Here is a 24,735-nt window from a genome sequence, read left to right on the forward strand (position 1 = left end):
GCTAATTTTTTGTATTTTTAGTAGAGACAAGGTTTCACCGTGTTAGCCAGGATGGTCTTGATCTCCTGACCTCGTGATCCGCCTGCCTCGGCCTTCCAAAGTGCTGGGATTACAGGCGTGAGCCACCGCGCCCGGCCCAGAGTGCCACTTTTAATATGCACTAAATATCCATGTATAATTGACTCTTTCAATTGGCTTTTCATGGTTTTACATTAATCTGCCTTGTTCCAATTCTGCACTGGTTTGTTTATAATAATATTCATAAAGGACTTAAATGCATTCTTGTATATATCAGAGGAAGTCATCTCATTAGTCCTTTCTTTCCAAAATATTTTGTTTTTTTCTAGAATCTAGATGAGCATTTGCTTTGGTTTTCCTAAAGTAATTTCCCCTTTTGATTTGAGGAGAAGTTGCATTAGTGTTTGTCTTCATTTATTCAAATCATTCATTTTTTGTAGTCTTTCAATAAAGTCTTTTCATTTTGTAACGATGTTTTGTTGCTGTAGAGGGAATTTTCCCTCTTACATTTTCTAGTTTATTTTTGCTACATAACTAATTATATATAAAAGCTATTGATTTTTGTGTTGTTTAGCCATCCACATGACAAAACTTTTATTAGTTTCAGTAGTTTTCATTGGGTTTTCTTGTATTTTCTTTAACCAAAAAATCACAAATGATAATAACAGTCACAGATTATGTTAGTCCCCTGTTTACAAACCTTTTGGCATCTCATTTTACTCAGAATGTAATAGAAAGTCCTTACTACTCCCTACAGGTCTTGAGATGGTGGCTTCAAATGATATCTATAACCATATTTCTTCCTGTTTACCACCTCTCTCAGAACCCACTTTAAATTCTTAGCACTTGTTCATCCGCCTGCATGGAAGACATGACAGCTGACACCTCTTACTCATTTGATCTCATCTCAAATGTGTCATTATCAGTGATACCTTCTTCAAGTGCTTTGAGCCTCTGTGGCTGGCCAAAGCTTTTTTATACTGCTACCACTAAGACCTTATCTTTTTTCACTGTGTTGACATATGTACTGACAAGGCAAAAACAATGGTGGGTAAGACTCCTAGTACCCTAGCACATGAATCAAGACAGTGGCACCACATTCTACTAGTCATTCTTCATTGCCATATACTTGGAGTTATTTAATAAACAAACACACACAGTTGATGAATCTTGACCCTGAGTACATGTATGATAAAGTGGGAAGAATGCATAAAATACTTTTGCTGTGCATGGGCTGTCTCAGTGAATGGCACCTGTGTGAGTATTTGATGTACAAGCTGAACTAGCTCCTTTTCTTATTTGTAAGATGTATACACTAGGATTCTTTTCACAGGCATCTTCTTGAACATGAACGCAGGGAGCCTGCCACTTCAAGGAAAACAACTGACAGCGTTTATTTCCAATAACTAAATTTTAGCATTCAAGTGGAAATTAGGATTGGAGAAAACTTTTATTTGGTACTGTGAACCTGACATCTTCCCAATGCTTAACGACTTTTCTGATGAGATGATTAGTGATATTAACAAATGTTAATAAACAAATTTCTTTTTTCGGTTTGCAATGAAATGTGTCAACATTTGACATTTCTGCATAACTTAGTAAACCAATATTTTCCAAGTAACTGATGCATGTAATAGAATGGTGTATGGGTAAAAGATTCATTCAAAGTGCAAGATAGATGGATTTTAGTGTAACAGAGTTCATCAAGTTTGTTGATGGGGTTTCAGATTCCACATGGCAGCTAATCTTTCAACTTGTTGAGCTTTGATATAGTATCAAAATGGGATATCTACAATTATCTGAAAGTTTACAAAATAGTTCTCCCTTCTTCAACTACCTATCTGTGTATGAGGCTGGATTTTTTTCAACCCCAATGTATTATAATAGATTGAATCCAGAAGCACATATGAGAATCCAGTTATCTTCTATTAAGTCAGACAAAAGAATAAATAAAACAATGCCACTAGTCTCACTAGTTTGCAGGAGTAGGGGGGAAATTTGGAAAATATAATTATTTTTATTACAATGTTATTGATGTTAACATGTAATAAGTTTATTGTGAATATTTTAAAATGAATTAATAAACCAATGTATAGTTTTAATTCCTCAGTTTTAAAATCTAATACAATAACTATCAAATAGGTAAAATTTACATACACAAAGCTCTTTGGAGACCTCATTAATTTTTAATAGTGTAAAGAGATCCTAATATCAAAAAGTTTGAAAACTATTTTTGATTTTTGAATATTAAGTCAGTAAGTTTTTTATCATGTTAAGAAAGTAGCTTTTATTGTTCTTTGGAATTTTATCAGTAGTGGATGTTAAATATTATTAGAGTGCCTATTGAACATGTATTAAAGTGATTATATTAACTTTTTCCAGGAACCATTAATCTGTATTAATCTAGTAGATTTTGCTAATGACTCTTTCTTGCATTTCCTGGGGCAATCCTTATTTGGTTTTAGTGCAGCACTGGATACTATAGTTACAAATGCTGTATTTTATGTTTGTAAGCAAGATTGGCATGTAGTTTTATTTTTGTTCATTAACCCTTCTCAATATCACAATTATGCCACATTCATAAATGAGAAAAGACTGTTTCCCACTTTCTCTCTGCTATGAAACTTCATAGCATAGAAATTATTTTCTTCCTTGAAAGTTTAAAAAGCCCACCTGTAAACTGTATTAGCTTCAAGTTTTCCAATAAGTATTGGTCTCTGTGGGGTTTTTTTCTTAAGTTCCTTTTGTTTATTTTTGTGATTTTTTTCCTGAAAATTAGCTTTTTCGTTGAATTGTTTCCGGCTTCCTTAATAACTTACAATTGTATTCTCTTATTTTATTTCCTTTTAATCTATATATTCTCATTTTCCTTTTTTCTTGACTAGACTTACCTTTGATTTGCCTATTTTTTCTCCCATAACAAACCACCTTCTGGCCTTTGTCTTTCCTGCTTCCCTTAGCCTTGTTTTTTGTTTTGTTTCATTTTGTTTGAATTTTTTTATAGAGACATGGTCTCACTAAGTTGCCCAGGCTGGCTTTAAATTCCTGAGCTCAAGTGATCCTCTGACCTCAGCCCCTCAGGTAGCTGGGACTGCAGGCACCTATCACTGCACATAGCTCTCTTAGCCTTATTTTGTTGTTGACTTTTTTCATTGTCTATGTTAAATATCTAATTTCTGTTTTCATGTTTCTGTGTTTCATAGTATATCCATTTAAATCGATTGAGTTGCTCTTCTAGCCTTTTAGGCAAACAAAACAACTCATATTTTAGAATTAATGTGCAAATAAATGATGTGCTTCTTGTCTTTTCAGAATTTTGTATGGGCGAATGAAAAATAAGACTGGGAGTAAAACTCAGGGGAAATCTGCTTCAGGCACCCGCATGGCCATTGTCCTGCGGTTCCTGGCCGGGACCCAACCTGAGGAGATCCAGATATTCTTAGACCTGCTGTTTGAACCTGTGAGGCACTTCAAGAATGGTAACTATCAGCTACCTCTCACTCATACCTGTTGTCTGCGGTGGACTTCTCACATCTCAGACTGCATTCCCCGTGCTCCTGGGCATCTTTCTAACAGGGTTGTTCCTCCCAACCTTGATGGCAATCTTTTTGCTGAAGTGCAGTTCATTTTAAACTTTGATTGAATTGCGTGAAACTGACCATTGGCCCTGTGGATTATCGGCACTCTTGTGTTACAGCCCCTGATGAGAAAACGTGTATTTTTATTGCATATTTAGGCCATTTGAAAAATGGTTAATACTTACTCATACAGTACAAAGAATTGGTTTCTTCTAAGAAATTCAAAGCATACTGCAAATTGGTGTTAATTGTTTGGCATTTATTCATTCCCCGAGTCATTCATCTATTCAGTAATGATTTATTGAATACCTCCTGTGCCCTGGACACTCTGTTAAGTTAAAAATAGAAAAGCACAATCTCTGCCCTCAACCTCGTAGTTGAGATGAAATGGATGTAATCGTGTGTACATTGGGCTAGAGTGCTCTGTGGTATGTTCTTTGGTACGGAATGTCAGTAATTATTAATAACAGTAATGACTAACATCGTTTTGAGTGCTTACTTTATGCCAGATGCTATGACAGACCCATTTACTTACAACTCAGTTGATCCTTCAGACAACCAACCACATGAGCTGTCGTTACTTGATTGTCCCCATTTTACACATGAGGAAACTTAGGCTTAGAAAGGTATTTCACCTGTGGTAACTCAGATGAAAAGTGGTAGAGTTGGGATTCGAACTCAGACCTTTCTGGTTATGAAACCTCTGTTCCAGTCCCCACATTGCTTTGCTTGAGGCCAACATAGAAAATTATTTATAGGGTATTCTGTTGCATTTGTTTTTGTATTTTTTCTATGATAATAGTTCCAGCTGTTAACAGGTTTTTCATTCAGTATAATATTGCCCTGTAAAGGAGGTTGGCTCTGATGAGTGCCAAAAAAAGGTTTCCATTCAATGTATAACTCCCGTTGTAGGAGGATAGGTATAGATGATACTCTTATGGATGGCCCATTTGGGTGTATGAATCCATAAGCTCATGACCTCACATCAGATGGTTTGAAGTAAAGGTCAAGCAATAACAATTCGTGTCTTTTCAGTAAGTTTTGAATTTAATATGGCAGCAGCTGTTTATAAGGGACTCTGATTTTATTTATTAACTAGGGGCTATAGGAGAAATAAAACTTGATTCTCAGCCTTCAAGGAACTTGTAATACAGAAAGGTACTTCTAGTGAAACTGCCAAACTCAGCAGAGCTGAGTGAGACGGAGAGTAAGAAAAGTGTATAGAAAGTTACCAGATGGAGGGCCGGGTGTGGCGACTCATGCCTATAATCCCAGCACTTTGGGAGGCTGAGGTGGGTGGATCACCTGAGGTCAGGAATTCAAGACCAGCCTGGCCAATGTGGTGAAACTCCAACTCTACTAAAAATACAAAAACCAGCTGGGTGTGGTGGTGGGTGCCTGTAATCCCAGCTACTCAGGAGGCTGAGGCAGGAGAACTGACTTGGACCTGGGAGGTGGAGGTTGCAGTGAGCTGAGATCGCGCCACTGCACTCCAGCCTGAATGGCAGACTGAGACTCCGTCTCAAAAAAAAAAAAAAAGTTGCCAGATGGAATAAGAAACTATTCATAACTCAGGTTTTGAGGGATAATGTAAATAAGTTAGATGAGAATTAGGCTTAGAGACATAGTTCTGTTGCACATTTCTTACCCTCTTATTCCTTAGTTTCTTCTTCTCTAAAATGGGGGTAGTTAAACCTGTCTTATGTGGCTCATTGAATATTTGGTAAGAACCAAAACGAGATAATATAGAAGAAAAGTGCATTGTTATCTATAAATTATCATGACAGTAGAAAACACTGTATTATTAAGGGAAATGGAAATAAAACTACAATTATAAATAGTAACAAACTAATATGTTACTTTACATGACCTCTCCTCTTTGTTTCATTAGGAGAGTGCCATTCTGTAGTCATTCAAGCAGTAGAAGACTTGGATTTGTCTAAAGTTCTTCCTTTAGGTCGTCAGCATGGTATCTTAAATAGCCTTGAGATAGTATTGAAAAACATTAGTCATCTGATCAGCGCATACCTGCCGAAGATTTTGCAGATATTGCTCTGTATGACAGCAACCGTATCACACATCCTTGACCAACGAGAAAAGGTGAGAGATTCGCTATAGATGCTTTCTTCTTGGGCTCATGGGTGTCTGTGTTGTCTTGGGCATTGAGTTGGGCCTGATTTACTAACACTCTCCCAAGTTCAATCCTTATACAACCCTTTGAAAGTATCTTCTTAAAACAGTCTTCCACATAGTGGGACTTTTCGCTGTTATAAATATTTACTTATGACCAGAAAATGCAAATTGTATCAAGTGTATATTTTAAAAAAAGATGGATTCGTAGTGAGTGGGTTAGTTCTCTGTTTCTCAGGAATCCAAGTCAAGTGCTTGAGCTGATATTTCTTTGATTTTAATTCCAAGAGCCTAGAAGTATAAGGTATCTTCCAACTCTCATTTCTCCAGGATGGCTGGAAAATGAATAGACCACTGTTACCATCAGCACTGTTATTTTGAGAGTTGCCTGGAAGTCTTTTAAAAGTAGATGCTTACCTACAATAAGTGCAGTGTTTTGAATAAATATAAATAGTAAGATGAGACAAAACAAACCAGCTGGCCAACTGCCAAAAGGTGCTCAGGAAGTGTTTTCTAATTATATTCAAAACTATTTATGTTTTGTTGAAATAGATCCGTGGACATGAGTGAACTCTTTGGAGTTTAGGGAAATAGTCCATAATCTTTTTTTTTTTTTTTTTGAGACAGAGTCTTGCTCTGTTGCCTAGGCTGGAGTGCAGTGGCATGATCCCGGCTCACTGCAACTTCCACCTCACAGGTTCAAGTGATTCTCCTGCCTCAGCTTCCTGAGCAGTCCTCAGCTGGGAGTACAGGTGCCTGCCACCACGCCCGACTCATTTTTGTATTTTTAGTAGAGAAGGGGTTTCACCATGTTGGCCAGGCTGGTCTCGAACTCCTGACCTCAGGTGATCCACCCACCTCAGCCTCCAAAAGTGCTGAGATTACAGGCATGAGCCACCATGCCCGGCCTCATAATATCTTATGGACTGAAGGCTTCTGGAAGAAAATGCTACTTGAAGTAGAGCTCCAGACTCAGATTTTTGCTGTTGACTCTCAGTTAATTCCAAATAGGCACAGTTTTAATTTGGCCAAAATTTATTTCATTTGATTTCTAGATATGCCAGTGAACTGCCTGTCAAATATGATCATGATAAGTGAAAATTGACTGCCAAAATTTTAGGCTGCTGGTTTGGGCTATGCATAGATGTGAATCTGTTTTAGCAATGAAATAATATTCTCTGATAACCAAGATGCAGAGATTTAGAACACTTCTTCCATTTTGGTAGGCACCATTTTGTTTTTCTCGTTCTTTCATTCATTTCTTCAGTAAATATTAATTGAGCCTGTACTATGTGTCAGGTACTGTACTAAGCACTGGAAATAGTCAACAAAGCACACAGACATTTATGTTCTTTTATTTGTTCATTAAGTACTTATTGAGCACCTACTGTGTGCCAGACATTGTTCCAGGGAAGGAGTGAGACATGTGAGGACAGTATATGGGAGAAAAAGAATGAATGAATGAATGAATACATAAATAAATAAATAAATATACACATAATTAAAATAATGTCAGAAGGAAGTACATTCTGGGAGGAAAATAAAATGAGGAGACCCTTCTGCAGGGTCCTGAGGCTCATTCTCGGTGTACCTCTCTCCCGTCAGTACTCTGCCCTGTGAGTTCTAGCTGCCTTTGCCTCCCCAAGTTGCCCAGCTCTGTCTCTTTATCTTGGGGTCACTGGACTCTGCCTGGGCTCTTCCTTCCTGCACTGAGGCCTGAAAACTCTCCAGGCAGTAAGCTAGGGAAATCACAGGGCTCATTTCCTTTGCTTTCCGCCTCTCAGGGATCACTGTTCTCTGCTGCCTGATGTCCAATGTCTGAAAATTATTGTTTATATATTTTGTTTACTTCCTTAGTTGCTTAAGAGAGGAGGGTAAATCCAGTCCCTTTTACTCCATCTTGGTTGGAAGTGCAAAACCACTATAAAGCCGGCAAAACAGTCCTCAGACTAACACAGGACTGGAAATAGCCTACATCCCCAACAGCCACAGTAGAAATCCCGTAATACACAATGCACCGGGGGAGAGTCTTTGGAAGATGTTGCCTCAGTCATGGATCCAAATTAGCACTAGAATAGAGGCTGCTATGGGCTCACTTTAAAAGGTCAAACGTTTTTCAAGTTTGATCCCAGAACAAAGCCCAAAATTTTAAATGATTTAAGTGAAAATAAATTTCACAATGTCTGACATGCAGTCAGACATTACCAGGCATACAAAGTAGGAGGAAAATTTTACCCATAATGAGGAGAAAGGGCAATCAATAGAAGCAGATCCAGAAATGACACAGATAATAGAATTAGACAAGGAGGCTGATGCCACCACTTTGGGAAGCCAGGGTGGGAGGATCACTGGAGACCAGGAGTTTGAGACTAGCCTGGACAACATAGCAAGACCCTATTTTTGCAAAAAGTAAAAAATTAGCCAGGTGCAGTAGCGCACACCTGTACTCAGGAAGCTAAGGTGAGAGGATCACTTAATCCCAGGAGATTGAGGTTGTAGTAGGCCAAGATCAAACCACTGCATTCCAGCATGGGCAACAGAGTGAGACTCTGCCTTTAAAAAAAAAAAAAAAATTAGATAAGGACATTAAAATAGCTATTATAAAAACACTCCATATATTAGAGAAAGTAGAAGAAATCATGAGCATGTTAAGGAGAGACATGGAAGATGTGCAAAATTTAATGTAAGATGAGGAAATATAATAGAAAGTGACCAGTGTGGGGGTGGATAGGTGCTTCATTTACTAGGATGGTGAGGGTCCTCTATAAAAAGGTGATCTTTGAGCTTACACCTCACCATGAGAAGAACATTCCAGGCAAAGAAAATGACTAGTGCAAAATCCCTGGTTGGGAATGGTCTTGACATGTTGTAAGAATAGACCATGCTGTGGTGGCTAGAGCACCAGGAGCAGGAAGAGTCATGTAAGGTGAGGGTGAAGAGGTAGGTCGTATGGGCTCTGTAGGACCTTGTAGGCTATGACAAGGGGTTGAATTTATTTCTAAAGATAACGGAAACTGCTGAGGGGCTCGAAGCAGGTGAGTGGTAAGGACTGTGTAGTGTTTTAAAAATATTGCTTTGGTGGCTTTGTGGAAAAGGGACTATGGGAGGCCAAGAATGGAAGCAGAAAACAGGTCTTAGAAAATTCTTTCTCTGTTAAATGAGAGCATAATAAGGGCCACGGGAAGAATTAAGTGAGAACCTGTTTATGCCTTGTAGCAAGTGATAGTGACTTTATCTATATATGAATATATTAAATTTTGAAAGGTTTGCCTGTGTAGTGCCTTCACATTTTTGGTTAACTTAGAAGTTACTTAGTAATGCAGCCTCACTCCCAAGTCAATAATCAGTAACTCAAAGGATCATTTATGCAATATCACAGTTCATTAGTTAATGAGATTTTAAGCTTGTTGACAGATATGAGCATTCTTATATTTTCCTTTGAAATTCTTGGACCCATCCAAGGAATTCCTTAGTGAATTATTGCACAGTAGTTTTGCTTAAGTGAGTTAATGTTCTACATTTATGTGCTTCAGCTCAGTTATATATTTACTTTTTTGTGTCTTTCCTTCAGGGCATTGATCTTCATTGAAAGATACTTGAAAATTGTTGGTTTTGGGGTTTTTTTGTACGTTTAAGCAACAGTGTAACTTGTAAACACATACAGACTCAATCATATTGACTGTTCCTCTAGGAATTAAAGTGTATGATTGCTCATTTTCAGGGTTTTTCTCTAGTTTATTCAACAATTATTGAGTAAATTGGGCAGCTGGCGCTTTAGTTACAGAAATGAATAGAACATGCAGATTGTACCCGATGGGAAGGGTGGTTGGTGGGAATGGGAGTCGGGTGGGGAGTGTCTATTTGATATCATGTTTGCAGTTGTGGCTTCATATTTCCTCCGGATACCATGTTTTTTCAAATATCAGGGATGATTTTTATCTTGCACTAAATTTGATGCAGCTGATGAAAATATTGCTTGTTGAAGCAGAGCAGAATGACTTGTAACTACATCACCTGTGCTTGCTTACCTGTCAATTCCTTTATGACTTGTATAATAAGATAATAAGCTAAAAGTAGACCATATGTGAGATACTGTGATTCCTCAGGCTTGCTCAGCAAACTAATGACATCCTTGTTCATATTTACTTGAATTTAAAATGTGCTATATCAGATTCAAATACCTCTGTTGGTCAGATTATCAGAATTTCATGATAAGTAATTTTCCTATTGATTTTCTTCATGTTATCTTGGCCATAAGACTTGATATTCACTATATGAGAGCATTTGTGTTGTCTTTATAAATTGCAAGGTGACTTTTAGGTTTTAACGTAGGTAATTAAGGTGATATATAAAAATAAATTATCACTTTTATGTCTAGAGCCCATAGTTTACTAATCAAGTAGGAAAACAATCAGGGGTTGAATCTTCTCCCTTTTTTTTTTTTTTTTTTAAACATTCTGTGCTAGAAAAAAATCCGTCTGAGGCCCTTGTCTCTCCTCTGCTTGGCCTAAAGCTCTTCATTCTTTACTACCCAGTAGAAATTTAACTATTCCATGAAGCTCTGTCCTGAAATTTGTAGTAATTCCTCCTACTGAAATATCTTTGGGCCAGGCGCAGTGGCTCACGCCTGCAGTCCCAGCACTTTGGGAGGTCGAGACTGGTGGATCACCTGAGATGGGGAGTTCGAGACCAGCCTGACCAACATGGAGAAACCCTGTCTCTACCAGAAATACAAAATCAGTCGGGCATAGTGGCACATGCCTGTAATCCCAGCTACTCGGGAGGCTGAGGCAGGAGAATCACTTGAACCCAGGAGGCGTAGGTTGCAGTGAGCCCAGATTGTGTCATTGCACTTCATTCTGGGCAACAAGAGTGAAACTGCATCTCAAAAAAAAAAAAGAAAGAAAGAAAAAAGAAATGTCTTTGGCATTTTCAGTCTCTTATATACATTCAATAAATTTGCCTTTAAGATTTTCAGTTGAATTGAGGTCACGACCGTGGCTGGCATGCCACTGGAGCCATTAGTAGGGACTCAATAAATTGTCCTACTCTGAGCCTGAACAAATTGGCTATGAATTTGTGATTTTATAACTCACAGGGAAGGAGATGCCAGTGGAAGTAGCAATATTTGTTATTTTAAAGGTTTGCTTTTACTTCACACTCATTCCAGCCTCTATGCCTCTAAACAGACAAATCATATTTCTTTCTAAATTGCATTTTTCTTTGAACTATGTATGTTGAAATCTTCCTATCCCTTGATTCAGTCACCTCATCCTCTTGCTGTACAAAGTATTTCACTGTATAGAAAAATCGTAAATTCCTTAACTAGTCCCCTAGGCTAATTTTAACAAGAATAATTTATAACTTCTAATCTTATAAAAAGTAAAATAATAAGTATGAAAATAAATAGAAAAATGACTTTCATTTGAAATGAAGATTTAATTTTTTTCCCCCTAATATAAGGCATTAAGTTGGGAAAAAAAAAGAAAAAAAAAATTTGCTTTGTTTAGAATTCTCTGTTCGTGGGAAGAAATCAGGATTTTACTTGAATAAAACAGTAAAACAATATAGAATACAAAACAATATAGAATATTCCAGTTGTAATAATGTTTTTTCTTAAGGATAGCTAGTGTGACTACTAGGCAGTGATACTGTTTTAAGACTCTGCTTTCTTTTCTTGTTCAATGAGAAAAGTAAGACAGTTTGCTTGGTTGGTGTTCCCACATAAATCAAGTCAACAGATTTAGTAATAGAATTTCCAGTTTGATTCTTAGCCACCTGAGCAAGAGTGCCTCTCTGAGGAATCAGGGATAAAAATGATATATATGTATTTTTTAAACAGAAGATCTTTGTTTTACAGATACAGCTGAGATTTATTAATCCATTGAAAAATTTAAGACGTCTTGGAATCAAAATGGTAACTGATATCTTTTTGGACTGGGAATCATATCAGTTTAGAACAGAAGAAATTGATGCTGTGTTTCATGGTGCAGTTTGGCCCCAGGTAAATCTCGATTTCTACATCTGCTTGTATGCCTTCTGCTCTTTCCTTTATTACTAACTCACCAACATAGCTACCACCCAGACATGAATGCTTACCTGGGTCTTTTCTTTTACATCGAGCCCTTCTTTCTGGAAGTTTTTAGAACACTTTTCTTTGCCTTCACTACCACCTAAAACTCAAGAGTTAGTTTCTGCTATACCATAGCATTTACACTTAAGGCTCAACTGAATATGAATGTGTCTCTTTAGCAACTGTAACATAACTTTTTTTTTGAGACAGAGTCTCGCTTACTGCAACCTCTGCCTGCTGGGTTCAAGAAAGAGATTCTCCTGCCTCAGCCTCCCAAGTAGCTGGAATTACAGGCATGCACCACGATGACCAGCTAATTTTTGTATTTTTAGTAGACATGGAGTTTTGCCTTGTTGACCAGGCTGGTCTTGAACTCCTGACCTCAGGTGATCTGTCTGCCTTGGCCTCCCAAAGTGCTGGGATTGCAGGTGTGAGCCACTGCGCCCGGCCTGTAACATGATTTTTATAGCACCTCACATAGCATTGCCTCTGGCTTTTGACAAGCGTGAGGGAAAACACACAGATGTTTCTATTACATACTTCCTATTTTGATTTCTCTGATTGTAACCCCTTGGTGATGATAACTGGTACCGGTATAGACTGAAGGAGAGATGATAACTGGTACAGGTATAGAAGGAGAGATAGGAAATGTTTCTAGGTGTTGGAGGTCCCAGTCATTTCCAACACTCTGAAACCTAAAATACCATTTCTTTTCAAGTGTGTAGCACTTCCATGCATCACCTTTGCCATTTTTCCTATGTGGATGTTCTTTTGGATCTCTTTATACTTTTTCTTATTCTGTCATTTGGATGTTAATCTCTGTCCCTTGTCTTTTTCATCCTCTGCTGTGATTTCTGTGCTTGTTATTTGTGGTTTTTCTATAATTTGGTATATGTATTTGGTATTCTGTTTTTTACTTTGTCTCCTAGGTCAGCAGGCTTGGATCTGAGAGTCAATATTCTCCTACTCCTCTGCTGAAACTGATCAGTATCTGGAGCAGAAACGCAAGGTATAACCTTTCTTTTTTCCTTCTTTAAAAGGGGCAATGTTTTAGACGAATCTGGTTAAAGCAGTCCAGGGAACTAATAATGTAATTTATGGTCTTTCCATACAGTGAACTACTTTTGATACAGTTAAAGAGAATGAGGCAGCTGAGTAAAAGCAAGGAAAGATCTGAAAATACATAGTTTAAAGAAAAATATAGCCATGCATGGTGACTCACGCCTGTAATCCCAGCACTTTGGGAGGCAGAAGCAGGATTGCTTGACCTCAGGAGTTCGAGACCAGTATGGACAACGTAGTGAGGTCCTGTCTTTACTGAAAATAAAAAAATTGGCTGGGCATGTGGCACATTCCTGTAGTTCCAGCTACTTGGAGGCTGAGGTGGGAGGATTACTTGAGCCCACAAAGTCGAGGCTACAATGAGCCATGATCATGCCACTGCATTCTAGCCTGGGAGAAAGCGAGACCCTGTCTCAAACAAAAAAAAAAGACAAAAAGATAACTTGCTAGACAATATATATAATGTGATACAGGAAGGTATGTGTCTGTGTATATAAATATGAAATGAAATAGAAACTGTCCAGAAGGACACATGAGAACTATTAACAGTGTGGCCATAGCACGTGGAGGTTTGGGTGGACCAGAGCAGGGAGAGGAGACTTTTCATAATACATCTTTTGGACTGTTTGAATTTTTTATAATAATTAAAAAGTAAAAATACGTAAAATAACATCTTACAAAGTAAAGAAAATTTTAGAGTATGTATTACAGCTAAAACTAATACTTTTTTGGTAATTTTTACAGTTTGATTAAAACTTGAAAATTTTAAATATTAAAGTTGATAGAGATGTTCTTCCAGTATATGTAATAATTATGTCAGCAGTTTGATTTGGCCTGGCAAAGGGAGAAACAGAATGTGAAACACACCAGATAGTTATATCGTCACATAAATATTATCATTTTTTGCATGCTTGCTTAAAAATAAATGCTGACTTCTAATTGGCATTCTATGTGTTTTTCCCAGTTCCCATTGAAAATCAGGAAAACCTCACAAGCTTTCTAGATTTTCTAGACAATTGTCTTCTTTGTGAAACTCAATCTAAATGTACATTCAGCTCTCATGGTCAGAAAAGGTTTTTTTATTGATTCAGTGATGTTAAAATCATAGTCTTGGTTTTTACAAGATTGGAATCATACCGTATAACTGGCTTTTGATTTTGTTTTTTTCTTGTATCTTTATGTCATGAACATTTCTTCATGTTATTACTCTTCAAAAACAAACCAAAAACCTTGACATTGTCTTCCTCAGGAAAACTTGTCTATTTTACTAATAGTAAGTTCTCTACATTTATTCCCCAATTTGACACAGCAATTTTATATCTTTGTCATTGGACATTTGTAAGCGACACTTCATAGGCATACTTGAGAAATGTTGTATGTAGTTTTGTCATTTCCATGCAAATAGGCCATAAAGGACTTTCATCCAGGAAGACTCTACAATAGAGACTCATTTTCATATTCTTTGGGACCTTATTCAAGGTATTGAGCCACATTGTTGGATGCCACTTCATTCTTTTCTGCAATTTCTCATGTTTTGGTTGGGTAAATAGAAGCCACATAACAATGGAAGAGTTAGGCAGCAGAACCTTTTTTTTCCTTTTATACTTAACACTCACCTGAAAGAAATCTCTAAAATTGTTGACTTCCCTTGGAATCCACATAGCAATAGATATGCATATGAAGTTGTGTGTAGAAGAATTAATGAATGAATATTTCAGAACCCCTTCAATGGGAATGTTACTTTTTAATAAAAAAAAATTAGATTTTGAAGTGTAGTTCCTGTTTACATAGTGTCAATTAGAAATTAAAGCAGATTTTTCATCTATAGAGAAGTCTAGCATTTTACTAGCTTACAAGTAAGTTTAAATTTTCTCAGAAATTAGGTGAACTCAAGACAGCCAAAACTTACTAACTAGGGTGAGCATATACTTTTTTGTCCACACTGAAAAACTCCTGAGGATGAAAAGAGATGTAATAAATAAGTCAAAACGGCCAATGTAAATCGGGACTGTCCCAGGCCCCTTTCTTAGCTGCTCTGGTTCTAGTCACTGCAGCCCCAGCACAGCACAGTCTCTTCTTCCTGCATGCTCCTTCCAGCTCTGTAAGGCCCTGTCATCACATACTGCCTTTGTTGTATTCATCTGTCTTCATAACTTATTATCCACAGCTCCTTCAGGACAAAGACCGTGTCTCATTTATTACTCCACAGAGGGTTACACATCTTCATCCATGTGTAGTTGATGATCATTGCATGTTGTTTGAGTGATTGGAATTGCTGATTGAGCCATGCACGTTAACATGTAGCATGCTCGTTGTACTGTGGCAGCAAGTTACATTGGTCAAGGGAAAACGGTTTGGTCGCTGGGAAGTTGTATTGTATCTGAATGGGCTCTTGCTAGGACTTTACCTGCAGTTGAAAGCAGTTCTCTTCCCTTTTCTGCTAGAAAAAGTTTAAGACAACAAAACAACATAGTGATTAAGAGCACAGTATCTGAAGTCACACTAACCTAGCTTCAAATCCTAGCACCACTGTGCGTTCTTTTGGTCAAGTTGGCTTCTGAGCCTCAGTTTCATCACCTGTAAAATGGGTATAATACCCATTTATTGGTGAAGACCCACTTCATTGATAATAGAGGTGATAATATATAATATAAAGTGACTTGTGTAGAGCCTGCCCGTACTATGCACAATATTTGTTGGACAAAAAGATGTATGAATATAACCTCTTAGAACTTTTCTGTCAGTTTGTCAATGCTAAGTGTGTTAAAGAGCTCAAGCTCTTCCCGCCCCCCGACCCCAGTGATGATGAATTGAAAAAGGCAAACTATCTGAATTGTTTCTGTTTCACCTTCCTAGTAATTGTTAGGATTGCATTTCTGACTGAATCAACTGCTGGTTTACCCTTGGCTGGAAAGCCCTTGTTGGTGCATTTGCATTAGGAAGGATATTTATAACTTTCATGTGAGTCTTTCATTATTGGAGATGGATTCATCCCCGTCTCCCAACATTGAATGTTCCATATCCTGATCAATAAATGTTTGTTTGGTCTGTACTCCTAACTCCTATGTTCTAGTATGTAGGGTTTTATGTGAGTGTTTAAACATTCACGTTCTAGAAAGCTTATAATTGAAAAGTAGTCTGTTTTCAGTAAGTCTCTTTTAGAAAGAGCTTAGACATTGGAGTTAGATTGTGATGCAAATCTCAGCTCTATTATTAGCTCAGTGGCTTCGGACAAATCTGTTTTCTCATCCATAATGTGGGGATAATGATACTACCACATAGAAAGGTTGTGAGAATTAAATGAGAAATATATATAAAGTGCCTAAGTAATATGTTTGTAAGGTAATACTTAGAATTATTATCCACTGAATTTTAGATTTAATGTAATTCCCCTTTGAATAATCTTATTAATGTGGATACACACACATATGCATATATATTTGTTAAACTCATATGGTGAAAATTCATATGGACATGTTTTTAGAAGTGAACACATTGAGAATAAGATGATTACTACAATGTTTTTTCTTCCAGGTATTTCCCTTTGCTGGCTAAACAGAAGCCTGGGCACCCAGAATGTGATATCCTGACCAATGTTTTTGCAATTCTCTCAGCAAAGAATCTTTCTGATGCCACAGCTACTATTGTAATGGACATAGTTGATGACCTTCTTAACCTTCCAGATTTCGAGCCCACAGAAACAGTTTTGAACTTGCTGGTAACTGGATGTGTATACCCTGACACAGCAGAAAACATAGGTGGTATGTATGATGACAAAGCAGATAATTCTTAGACTTCTGATGTAGCAATCGTTTCCTCAGAAGAGAAGAAAGATCAGTATAATCTGACTCACTTGAGAGCATATGCTCATAAGTTTCTTTCCTCTGGGAACTAATACTAATTTATATAAACTGAATTTTCTTTGCAGTTATAAGAATAGATTATTTACTCTTCAAGAAGTCTCAACTGTCCTCCAGGAAATTATGAAAATGATTTCTACTGTCATGTCTCTACATTCTTCTTACCATATTATCCCAAATAATTTCCTTACTATTACCAAAAAATGGTTTAAATAAAACCTCAAAGGTCTCTTAAATAAGTTCTTGATTTAACTGGTAATATAGCTATTTTGGGTAAGAAGAAAGTTGTTTATTTAGAATCAAAATTTAACTAAATATTCATAGTGGTTGAGTGCTTTTCTTATCATCATGAAGATTTTGTACAGTTATGCCTTAAGAGAGTTTATTAAAATCAAAACATTAATCATTATCTATTTCAGAGTCTATCACAATAGGAGGAAGATTAATTCTACCTCATGTACCTGCAATTCTTCAGTATCTCAGCAAAACCACAATAAGTGCAGAAAAGGTGAAAAAGAAAAAGAATAGAGCACAAGTCAGTAAAGAGCTTGGCATTCTTTCAAAGTAAGTGATATGTTGATACTTAAAAGATAACATTACCATCCTTGGTTTTAACTTTTTAAAAAATTACTATCTTGGCCAGGCGTGGTGGCTCATGCCTGTAATCCCAGCACTTTGGGAGGCTGAGGTGGGTGGATCACCTGAGGTCAGGAGTTCAAGACCAGCCTGACCAACATGGCAAAACCCTGTCTCTACTGAAAATACAAAAGTTAGCTGGGCCTGGTGGTGGACACCTGTAATCCCAGCTACTCGGGAGACTGAGGCAGGAGAATCGCCTGAACCCAGGAGGCGGAGATTGCAGTGAGCCGAGATCGCGCCACTGCACTCCAGCTGGGGTGACAGAGTGAGACTTTGTCACAAAATAAAATAAAATAAAATATTTAAAAATTACTTTGTTTTTCAGGTGTTTGAACCTGGCAATAAGGAGCTGAAAATTTTTTTAGTATTTTTGAATCCCCTTTATTTTTAAGTTAATGCAGAATTCCCTTTCTCTGCTGGAATACTTACTAGAAACCGTTCATAGCATCTGCCTTTGTTTAATAAAATTAAAGGAAACAGATTTTTCAAAATCCTAAACTAGACTAATAGATTTGTGTATTATGAGTTTTTGTGTATTAGCCTTTGTGTATTTTGAGTTTTGTGGAATTACAGTTTTTTATTCTTTAGTGTAATGATAAAAATAATTAACTTGAAAGAGCAGATTGTTCTGTTTTTTGTCAGGAAGATCTCACAAGGGTTTTTAAAGAGTCTGTTTGGCAGTAGACCTAGGAGTCTGTTGTGATTTTGGTAAAGGGAAACGTTGATAAACCTGAGTGCAAGAAACAATTCTATCTTAATTTTAAATTGACCATTACAAGGCTTAGTTGTTGAAAATGTATTTTTTCTGTTATTTAAAACAGTATCAACAAAAAGTGATCTGTTCGAATCTTCTAGAAACTTCTTTGCAATGCTTTTTAAAATACTGTTGTATTTCTAAGTTATGCAGAAGGGGAAATCATACTAAATACACTCATTAAATTTCATCCTAGGCTGTGTGGTAGTAGAAAGATGATGAGAGGAGATTAAGTGCCAGAAAGACCAGAGTTTGAAAGACCTGCTGTACTTCTTTCTAGCTGTGAGACGTCAGTTTCTCTGAGTTTCAGTTTTTCTCTGGGCATAATGAGGCTGACGATTCCTATATTGCAGGGCTATCATGGGTGTTAAATTGAAATACTGTATATAAACCCTTAAGTCTTGGCACTTAAAAATGTTGTTTCTTTGCAAAATAAAGCAATTACTAATTGCCAAATTACAGGACTGGAGTTCACTCTAACCCACCTATTCACCTGTTCACTGTAACCCACACAATCAGATATTGCAAAATAAATAGAATAGTAGCCATGAGCTTGATGTTGGAGAGGGGTAAGAGTGAGCACAGCTAAGTAACTGAGGTAAACTTTTTATACATGCACACATACTTAAAAGCTAGCTGTGTATTGGAATGCTAAAACTGTGTCTTTAGTCACTGATGTTTTTCTACAAAAAGTTTAACTTCTTAGAGAAATATTCCTGTATATGGTCCTTACATATTTGTTTTTTCCTTCTTTAGGATCAGCAAGTTTATGAAAGACAAAGAACAAAGTTCTCTACTCATTACGCTTCTCCTTCCATTCCTCCACCGTGGCAATATTGCTGAGGTACAAACTCATAGGACACTTACTCTGTATTTAGAGTAGCACTTTTTCTCTAGGTTTACTTGCGAGCAGCACTTTTACTGGCTAGATTTTGTGATGCATTTGTCCCAAGGAACTTAAAAGACTTTATATAGAAATACAAAAATTAGGCCAGGCGGGGTGGTTCACGCCTATAATCCCAGCACTTTGGGAGGCTGAGGTGGGCAGATCACCTGAGGTCGGGAGTTCGAGACCAGCCTGACCAACATGGAGAAACCCCATCTCTACTAAAAATTCAAAATTAGCCGGTGGCACATGTGGTGGCACATGCCCGTAATCCCAGCTACTCGGGAGGCTGAGGCAGAAGAATTGCTTGAACCCGGGAGGCGGAGGTTGCTGTGAACCCGGACTGCGCCATTGCACTCCAGCCTGGGCAACAAGAGTGAAATTCCATCTCAAAAAAAAAAATTAATTAATTAAATAAATAAAATTTAAAAATGAGAGGGAAAAGATTAGGACAGACACTAGGAATGGGGGCAGGCAGGCAAGAAAGTGGAGACATCATCATCTACAACAATAACAAAGTACTAGCCCAAAGTTGTTTCCCTTGTTTAGCTTCTGATTCATTTCAGGCGTTTTTCTTTCTCTAACAAGCCTGGAACCCAAGAAGTGCATTGTGTAAATTTTTTTTTTCCCAGGCTGGAGTGCCATGGCACAATCTCGGCTCACTGCAACCTCTGTCTCCTGGATTCAAGCAGTTCTTCTGCCTCAGCCTCGAGTAGCTGGGACTACAGACGCCCACCACCACCCCCAGCTAATTTTTTTGTATGTTTTGTAGAGACGGGGTTTCACCATGTTGGCCAGGCTGGCCTCGAACTCCTGACCTCAGGTGATCTGCCTGCCTCGGCCTCCCAAAGTGCTGGGATTACAGGCATGAGCCACCGTGCCCGGCCGCATTGTATCATCTTAATTGTAGATCACAGTGGCAAAACGGAATAAAAATCAGACTTTTAATATTCAGACACAGCTAAGTGTTTCTGATATGATTTGCAAACCACAGTTCAGTCTTAATTAAGAGTCCTCCAGTGGCTCATGCTCATTTGTCAGACTTCAGTAGTGATGCTAAACATTTCTCACCACACAGTTGTTCAATTTAGAAGACCACAGATCTGTAGACAACCAGAAGTATATACAATTGGCCCTCTGTATTCACATTTCCACATCTGTGGATTCATCCAACCATGGATGAAAATATTTGTAGAAATAACAATATAATTATAAAAATGATACAAATTTTAACCAGCTGGGCGTGGTGGCTCATACCTGTAATCCCCACACTTTGGGAGGCTAAGGCAGGCAGATCACGAGGTCAGGAGTTCAAGACCAGCCTGGCCCATATAGTAAAACCCCGTTTCTACTAAAAATACAAAAATTAGCCGGGCATGGTGGCATGTGCCTGTACTCCCAGCTACTCAGGAGGCTTAAGCAGGAGAATCACCTGAAGCCAGGAGGTGGAGGTTGTGGTGAGCCGAGATCATGTCACTGCACTCTAGAATGGACAAGAGACTCCACCTCAAAATGAATAAATAAATAAATAAAAATAAAAATGATGCAAAGTTTAAAAATGAGTATAACAACCATTTACATAGCATTTACATTGTACTGGGTATTATAAGTAATCTAGAGGTGACTTAAAACATACAGAAGGCCGGGCGCGGTGGCTCAAGCCTGTAATCCCAGCACTTTGGGAGGCTGAGACGGGCGGATCACGAGGTCAGGAGATCGAGACCATCCTGGCTAACACTGTGAAACCCTGTCTCTACTAAAAAATACAAAAAACTAGCCGGGCGAGGTGGCGGGCGCCTGTAGTCCCAGCTACTTGGGAGGCTGAGGCAGGAGAATGGCGTAAACCTGGGAGGCGGAGCTTGCAGTGAGCTGAGATCCGGCCACAGCACTCCAGGCCGGGCGACAGAGCAAGACTCCGTCTCAAAAAAAAAAAAAAAAAAAAACATACAGAAGGGTGTGTGGGTGATATGCAAATACCATGCCACTTTATATAAGGGACTTAAACATCCTTGGAGTTTGGTATTTTTTGGGGTTCTGGAACCAGTCCCCCTTGGATACTGAGGGACTACTGTACTTCAGCAAGCTCATTTTCTTGTATCTTTTTTGATTAGACAATAGAAGAAATTATGTTTCAAAACTACATATATTGCTTATTAGAATTAAAGGAAGAAACTGGTTCACACATTCTTAAGGGTTTTACATTAAATTAAAATGCTAAAAACTTTTAAAAGATGATAAAATAATTTTTCCAATTACTACTTTCACATCTTATTTGTAATTGTTTTCTATGTTGTAATATATTAAAGTATAATTTGACCAGTTTATAACTTACTGAAATATGACTTTTCTTAATGTTTCTTCTCAAGGATACAGAGGTTGATATTCTGGTGACAGTACAAAACTTGTTAAAGCATTGTGTGGACCCTACAAGCTTCCTCAAGCCTATAGCAAAACTTTTCTCAGTTATTAAGAACAAACTGTCAAGAAAATTGCTTTGTACAGTTTTCGAGGTCTGTACTATTCATTTTTACTCCAAATCACCCTTTTCTAAAAATGTAATTATGACTTATAAACCATATTAGGGGTTTTCTTCATGCTAGGGTGATGTTTTTATATGAATTTGAGTCGGGACAGGGAACTGAGGGGAGGAGGGCAGAAAAGTTAAGATAATACACTGTCTTCTTTCCTTTCAGACTCTTTCTGATTTTGAGAGTGGGTTGAAATATATTACTGATGTTGTCAAGGTAAGAAAGAAGGGTTCTCTTTGGCTTCAAAAGTATTATCATTTTTGTTTACTTAAGATTTGTATACCTTCATTTATATAATTTCAATGACATTTCTTATAGCTTAACGCCTTTGATCAAAGACATCTTGATGATATCAACTTTGACCTTCGCTTTGAGACTTTCCAGACGATCACCTCTTATATTAAACAAATGCAAATTGTGGATGTTAACTACCTAATTCCAGTTATGCATAATTGTTTCTATAATCTAGAGGTAGGTTATTATAGCAAAATTCATAAATTATTTTTTATTGTTCTGGTAATACAGCTGCCTAATACAGTGACCTAATCTTTAAATTTGTTTTTTGAGGGGGGACAAAGGTTTTTAGGATTAAATTTCGTTATGTGAAGAATCTTTTGTCTGGCAAAACACTTATTCTCATGATTGGAAAGGCAAATATTGTGAATAAAATAACACATATGAAAGCATTTTGAAAAAAATCAAGAAGTTATGTATTAGAATAGGGAAATCCATAGAGATGAAGTACATTAGGTCACTAAAGTCTGCAGAAAGGGAGGAATGGGGCGTGATTTCTAATGGGTATAGGGTTTCTTTTGGGAGTGATGAAAATGTTCTGGAATTAGTGGTGATGATCACACAACCTCCTGAATATACTAAAAACCATTGAATTGTACATTTTTTTTTTTTTTTTTTGAGACAGGCTCTTGTTCTCTCAGCCAGGCTGGAGTACAGTGACGTGATCTTGGTTCACTGCAGCCTCCGCCTCCAGGTTCAACCAATTCTCCCACCTCAGCCTTCTGAGTAGTAGCTGGGATTACAGGGGCATGCCACCACACCCACCTAATTTTTGCATTTTAGTAGAGACAAGGTTTCATCATGTTGGCCAGGCTGGTCTCGAACTTCTGACCTCAGGTGATCTGCCCATCTTGGCCTCTCAAAGTACTGGGATTATAGGTGTGGGCCACAACAGCCAGCCAAATTGTAAATTTTTTAAAAGGGTGAATTTTTTGGTGTATCAGTTACGTCAATTTTTAAACACATAACTATACTAATTGAAAATTATCCCTTTTTTATTGAAATTATAAGAGAAATAAAAAGTGTTTGGATTATATTAAGTGCTATGTTGCTGAACTGAATTAAAATCCAAAAATGCAGAAAATGAAACCTTTGATTATTGTTAACTGTGTAGTGGCATCAGTGATCTCTTTGTGGCATTTTATAGTTATTCATCTAATATTAAGGATTATGTAATACATGAAAAAATAATCTCCCCATTTTATGCTCATTCTTCATAATCATGCCAAAACTCAGCACAAAAAATTCTAAGCCACTGCCTGGCTGGCTGAGTCAAGGATACCTTCCCTACACTCACTTTGACATTCTTCAAACCACAAACTCTAGAGCAGCCAATTCTGTCATTTTCAGTAATGACTTGATACTGAATATTGAAAACTGGCTTTAGTGAACCTTTTAGACTGCCTGCTTTGGGAGGTAAAACTAATTAACAAGGACATTTCATAGTGCTACCTGAAATTAAATGACACTTCTTGGGAAGCGTGGTTTTTCAGCCATTTACAGTATTATATTCCTCATAGCCCTACATTTGGTTCTCCCTTAGGTATGAAGTATTTGTGGGAACTTGCTTAGTAGGCATTTTTACAAGCACGGTGACAGAATTTTGTAGGTGCTTGTACTGGGAAGTAATATTCCATATTGTAGTTATTAGAGAATAATTTGGTTTTTTTTTTTCTCTTTTTTTTGCAGTTAGGAGATATGAGTTTAAGTGATAATGCCAGCATGTGCCTGATGAGTATCATCAAAAAGCTAGCTGCCTTGAACGTCACAGAGAAAGACTATAGAGAAATCATCCACCGTTCACTCCTGGAGAAATTGAGGAAAGGTCTGAAGAGCCAGACAGAGGTATATAACTTTGTCTTTTAGGCACTACTGTCTGAGGCTGTGTTTTGTTTTGTTTTCCCACATTTGCTACTGTTGTATAGAAAAGTAGTAAGGCTTAGTGCATTTAATGAGAATATTTGATTGAGTACACAGTCACCAGACTTTTAATGGGAGTGGCACTAGAAAGGAGAGCAGTCACTTTTTTTCTGTTTTTTTTTTTGAGATGGAGTCTTGCTCTGTTGCCCAGGCTGGACTGCAGTGGCGTGATCTTGGCTCACTGCAACCTCCGCCTCCCGGGTTCAAATGATTCTCCTGCCTCAGCCTCCAGAGTAGCTGGGATTACAGGCACGCGCCACCACACCCAGCTAATTTTTGTATTCTTAGTAGATATGGGGTTTCACCATGCTGGCCAGGCTGGTCTCAAACTCCTGACCTCAAGTGATCCACTCGACTCGGCCTCCCAAAGTGCTGGGATTACAGGCGTGAGCCACCATGCCTGGCCACCAGTCACTTTTGATCTAATACAGCTGTCAGGTTTTTTGTTTGTTTGTTTGTTTGTTTTTTGAGACAGGGGCTCACTTTGTTGCCCAGACTGGAATGCACCACTGCACCTGGCTGATTTTTGTATTTTTTGTAGAGACAGGATTTCACCATGTTGTCCAGGCTGTTCTCAAATTCCCGGGCTCGAGCAATCCTGACTTTTTTTTTTTAACAGTGGAAATATTTTACTTTTTAAAATTTTATGTCTTTTTCTGTTTCCTCATATTATCTCAGAAGCAAATTCTTTTTAAAATAAAATATTTTTTTCTTCACTTCATATTTATAGAGTATTCAACAGGATTATACCACGATACTTTCCTGTTTAATTCAAACCTTTCCAAACCAACTGGAATTCAAAGACTTGGTACAGCTTACTCATTACCATGACCCAGAAATGGACTTCTTTGAGAACATGAAGCACATTCAGGTAGAAGACAATTCTGCTTTTCCTAACTATGAAATACTTCAAACAGTTCTGCCTCATTTGGAAAGACGTGTTTTAACTTTCCGTAAAGGTTTAAGCTTCTCTTTCCTTAGCCTTTATGATCA

General features: G+C 37.7%; 1 protein-coding gene across 1 annotated transcript in view; it reads left to right on the top strand.

Annotated features, from left to right (window-relative positions):
- Window positions 1-24,735, top strand: part of UTP20 (UTP20, small subunit (SSU) processome component, homolog (yeast)) — a 109,965-nt gene that overhangs the window by 44,686 nt on the left and 40,544 nt on the right. The window contains exons 23-34 of the mRNA XM_011936931.1: window positions 3,331-3,497; window positions 5,488-5,696; window positions 11,587-11,730; window positions 12,729-12,808; window positions 16,396-16,622; window positions 17,141-17,285; window positions 18,871-18,958; window positions 21,367-21,510; window positions 21,694-21,744; window positions 21,847-21,999; window positions 23,512-23,667; window positions 24,473-24,613. Of these exons, the coding sequence (XP_011792321.1) occupies window positions 3,331-3,497; window positions 5,488-5,696; window positions 11,587-11,730; window positions 12,729-12,808; window positions 16,396-16,622; window positions 17,141-17,285; window positions 18,871-18,958; window positions 21,367-21,510; window positions 21,694-21,744; window positions 21,847-21,999; window positions 23,512-23,667; window positions 24,473-24,613 (1,705 nt within the window). The remainder of the gene's footprint in view (window positions 1-3,330; window positions 3,498-5,487; window positions 5,697-11,586; window positions 11,731-12,728; window positions 12,809-16,395; window positions 16,623-17,140; window positions 17,286-18,870; window positions 18,959-21,366; window positions 21,511-21,693; window positions 21,745-21,846; window positions 22,000-23,511; window positions 23,668-24,472; window positions 24,614-24,735) is intronic.

The sequence above is a fragment of the Colobus angolensis genome, unplaced genomic scaffold (genome assembly GCF_000951035.1).
Source record: "Colobus angolensis palliatus isolate OR3802 unplaced genomic scaffold, Cang.pa_1.0 Scaffold10, whole genome shotgun sequence".
In the NCBI taxonomy this organism is placed as follows: Eukaryota; Metazoa; Chordata; class Mammalia; order Primates; family Cercopithecidae; genus Colobus; species Colobus angolensis.